The sequence below is a fragment of the Microtus ochrogaster genome, unplaced genomic scaffold (genome assembly GCF_000317375.1).
Source record: "Microtus ochrogaster isolate Prairie Vole_2 unplaced genomic scaffold, MicOch1.0 UNK27, whole genome shotgun sequence".
NCBI lineage: Eukaryota > Metazoa > Chordata > Mammalia > Rodentia > Cricetidae > Microtus > Microtus ochrogaster.
In genome coordinates this window covers 3,906,194-3,909,806 of record NW_004949125.1, presented here as the reverse complement: position 1 = coordinate 3,909,806, position 3,613 = coordinate 3,906,194, and the positions used below count along the sequence as shown (strand labels likewise).

At 57.5% G+C, this 3,613-nt stretch overlaps 1 protein-coding gene across 3 annotated transcripts in view; it reads left to right on the top strand.

Annotated features, from left to right (window-relative positions):
• Nucleotides 1-3,613, top strand: part of Tecpr1 (tectonin beta-propeller repeat containing 1) — a 29,683-nt gene that overhangs the window by 22,274 nt on the left and 3,796 nt on the right. For all 3 annotated transcript variants that reach the window (XM_005368043.2, XM_026789726.1, XM_026789725.1), the window contains 5 exons: nucleotides 487-583; nucleotides 710-789; nucleotides 1,879-1,935; nucleotides 2,532-2,712; nucleotides 3,138-3,273. In XM_005368043.2, coding sequence (XP_005368100.1) covers nucleotides 487-583; nucleotides 710-789; nucleotides 1,879-1,935; nucleotides 2,532-2,712; nucleotides 3,138-3,273 — 551 coding nt within the window. The remainder of the gene's footprint in view (nucleotides 1-486; nucleotides 584-709; nucleotides 790-1,878; nucleotides 1,936-2,531; nucleotides 2,713-3,137; nucleotides 3,274-3,613) is intronic.

Here is a 3,613-nt window from a genome sequence, read left to right as displayed (position 1 = left end):
CGGAGATGCTCAGAAGGGCTTTGATTGTTCTCTTTGGTATCTCTCAGTCTAAACAAGGTAGTAAGATTAATCATCATGGGCCAGGGCTACACAGAGAAACCAACAGAAAAGATTAGCCATCATTTCCATCTAAGGTCCCATCCATGGGTACTGACTGAGGGATGCAACATCTCGTGGTTTGGGGCACAACTATTAAGGCCATACCCTAAGGGAAAGAGAGTCAACTCCCAGACCACACAGTGAGCCATGGCCTCTGTAGATGGCCCAGGCCCTGTGGTAACACAAGGTGATCTCAGTTAGTCTCCCTGCCCTGGGACAATTCTGGTTTTGTCTGCCATCCTGGTGTGTGAGTGGGTCTAGAGGTGGCTTGTTCAGGGGTTCTGCCATGTCCCCAGCGGGAGTGCTATATGAGCCCATTACCAGAAGCGTCTGGGCAGAGCGGCTGCTCGGAGTCCTCTCTCGCCCTACGTCTGTGTCCTGCTGCAGGGGTCTGCCCACTGACCGGTACATGTGGAGTGATGTCACAGGGCTGCAGGAGTGCACCAAGGCTAGCACGAAGCCGCCGTCCCTGCAGTGGACTTGGGTGAGTCCTGCCTCCTGTGTGTGCAGGGTCTGCTGGCCCTGCCCCCCCCCCATCTCCCAGGTTTCTACTGGTCTGTGGGTTTTGAGGGAGGGCGTCTCCGGTTCACCCTGACTCACTCTTCCCCAGGTCTCTGACTGGTATGTGGACTTCAGTGTCCCCGGTGGCACCGATCAGGAAGGATGGCAGTATGCCAGCGACTTCCCTGCGTAAGCATCTCCCTGAGCCTCTGGGGCTGGGACCCCCTGCCACGCGACCTCTGCCCCAGCCTGGCTGAGTAGCAGAACCCACCCCAATGTTGTTATCTCACCTGCTTCAGGATCAGGGTGGGAGGGACCATGGGGAGCGTTGTCTGTACCCCTGGTTGTAGTCCATGGCTTTACCCCTGCTGTGCCAGGTCTGAAGGCTCAGACAAGGCCCAAGAGACTCATGGGGGGCAAGGCGAACCTTGGAGTCCACTGGGGAGTCTGGGGAGCTATAGGCCAGGCCCTGAGTGACGGGTGATGGGAGGGGCAGCATGCGGGGGGAGCATACTGCTGAGGGGGCAGCCGGCGCCATCCTGGGAAGCCAGGTGGTCTCCTAGGCTTGGGAGGTGCCTCAGGTGGTAAAGGGCTTGCCTTGCCGACATGGCACCTGGGTTTGACCCTTACAATCCACTCACACATGTGTAATTCCAGCTCTGGGGAGGTGGAGACAGGAGGAACCCTGGGACTCACTAGTGAGCCTACCCTATCTCAAAGATGTCGGGGTTGCGGGGAGCAGAAAGAGCCCAGTGAATGACAGCCAAGATTATCCTCCGGCCTCTGCGTGCCCATCCAAAGTCAGGACTGGTGGATCATACTGTATCGGGAGCCTCCGAGGCTGGCTCAGGCCCCTCAGTGCAGATGTCCAAACAGAACAGTGAACCAAAAGAACCTAAGCCAGGGCCCCAGCGGGATGGCTTCTGAGCAGACTCCGGGTGAGAGTCCAGGTCATCCCCTCAGGCGGCAGTGCAGCCTCTCAGACTGACTCTCCAGCCCTCAACTAGACCAAAGGCTCCCATTTCCCAAACACACTCTAATAGTGCAGGGGAGAGAACAAGCCTAGAGCCGCTGAGCCCACCCTCTGGACCCCTGCTGCCCTGCCCAGGACTCGGCTCCCCCCCCCCAAAGCTGCGGTTCAGCCCCAGCACCCTGAGGCAGCTGGAGAACTATCCAGCTGCTCCTCTGCTTATGTGACCTAGAGTTGGGGGTGTGTGGTGTCACTTTCTAGAAAGTTCCACGAAGTGATTGCGATTGCACCATTTCTTCCTCTTGCAGTTCTTACCATGGCTACAAAACCATGAAGGATTTTGTCAGGAGAAGGTGCTGGGCCAGGTGAGAGACAGAACTGCAGGGTAGTGGGTTCAGGCCCCCTTTCTTCCTCTAGGCCCAGGAAAGGGGCCGCTGGCTTCTCTCAAGCCAGATCTGCTGGCCTCTGACTTGCGGCCCAGGAAAGAAGCAGGGAGGGCGGGAGGAAACCAGAGTCAAAGTAAATGTCAGCCCAGGAAATGCCCCGGGCTCCCCGCGCTCTGCTTTCTGAAGTGTGTTCTGAAGAACAAATAAGAGAAATGTCACTGGCTGGGCTCTGCCCGTAGGTAGGAGGGAGAGCTGGGAGGAAGGGCAGGGGACAGATAGGAGTCCATCATTGCCACCCGCTGGGTGCTGTGCCCCCACCTAAGTCCAGGAGTTTGTAGTTCACCCCTACCCCTGTCTGGGTTGTTCATCTCGGCTTCTGTGTGCTGGGCTGTGCCTGTGTCAGCAGCAGGCAGTGATGGGCAGTGGCGTGGCCCCAGGTCTGCTGTCACTCAGGCAGTGATGAGCAGTGGCGTGGCCCGGGTCTGCTGTCACACAGGCAGTGATGGGCAAGGACATGGCCCCAGAACCTGCTGTCACAATGATCCCTTGACTCAGGCTCATATTTCCCTGAACAGAAAATGCAAGTTGGTAACCAGTGGGCCGTGGCTGGAGGTGGCCCCTATTGCCCTTGGCGATGTGTCCATCATCCCAGAGAGTGCGCATGCGGATGGGCAAGGACACAACATTGCACTGTGGGCTGTCAGTGACAAGGGGGATGTCCTGTGCCGCCTGGGCGTATCCGAACTCAACCCCGCGGTGAGCACCAGCCTTCTAGACATCAGGATTCCCTCTTGAGAGGCACCTGGCCTGAGGTTTCCCCAGATCTGCCCAGAACGGGTCTCCATAGTGGGAAGGTGTCATGTGTAATCCAAATGAGGCAGGTAGTGCCAAGGGTACGGCTGACACGGAGAGTCGCCATCTCTCCAGGCCTGGGAGTAAAGGGGCAGGCGGCAGGGTCCAGGTGACACTGTGGCTTCTCAGCACCCTTGGTGACATGCATATGCTGTCATCTTTCCTTTGAGAGGCCTGGCTCCAGGGGCTCAGTAGACCAAAGGAGACTGTAGCTAGGCGAGGTCAGACCACCCTGGACACCCCCCCAGGCAGGCTTAGGTGCCTCGGAGGAGGAGGCCAAGGTAGTCCCACTGGCCCCTGAGGCGTCTCCCTCGCCCTTCCCTCTCCAGGGTTCCTCCTGGCTACACGTTGGCACTGACCAGCCCTTCGCCTCTGTCTCCATCGGGGCCTGCTATCAGGTGTGGGCTGTGGCCAGGGATGGCTCTGCATTCTACCGGGGCTCTGTGTCTCCCTCTCAGCCAGCTGGTGAGTGGCGCCCACCTCCCACCTCTAGCCCCATTCCGATGGAAGTTTCCTGTTAAGATGGTGGGTGGGGGGCTAGAGAGATGGCTCAGAGGTTAAGAACACTGACTGCTCTTCCAGAGGTTCTGAGTTCAATTCCCAGCAACCACATGGTGGCTCACAACCATCTGTAATGACATCTGGTGCCCTCTTCTGGCCTGCAGGCATACATGCAGACAGAATACTGTATACATAATTTAAAAAAAAAAAAGGAAAACTTTAAAACATTTAAAAAAAAAAAGCCGGGCGGTGGTGGCTCACACCTTTAACTCGGGAGGCAGAGGCAGGCGGATCTCTGTGAGTT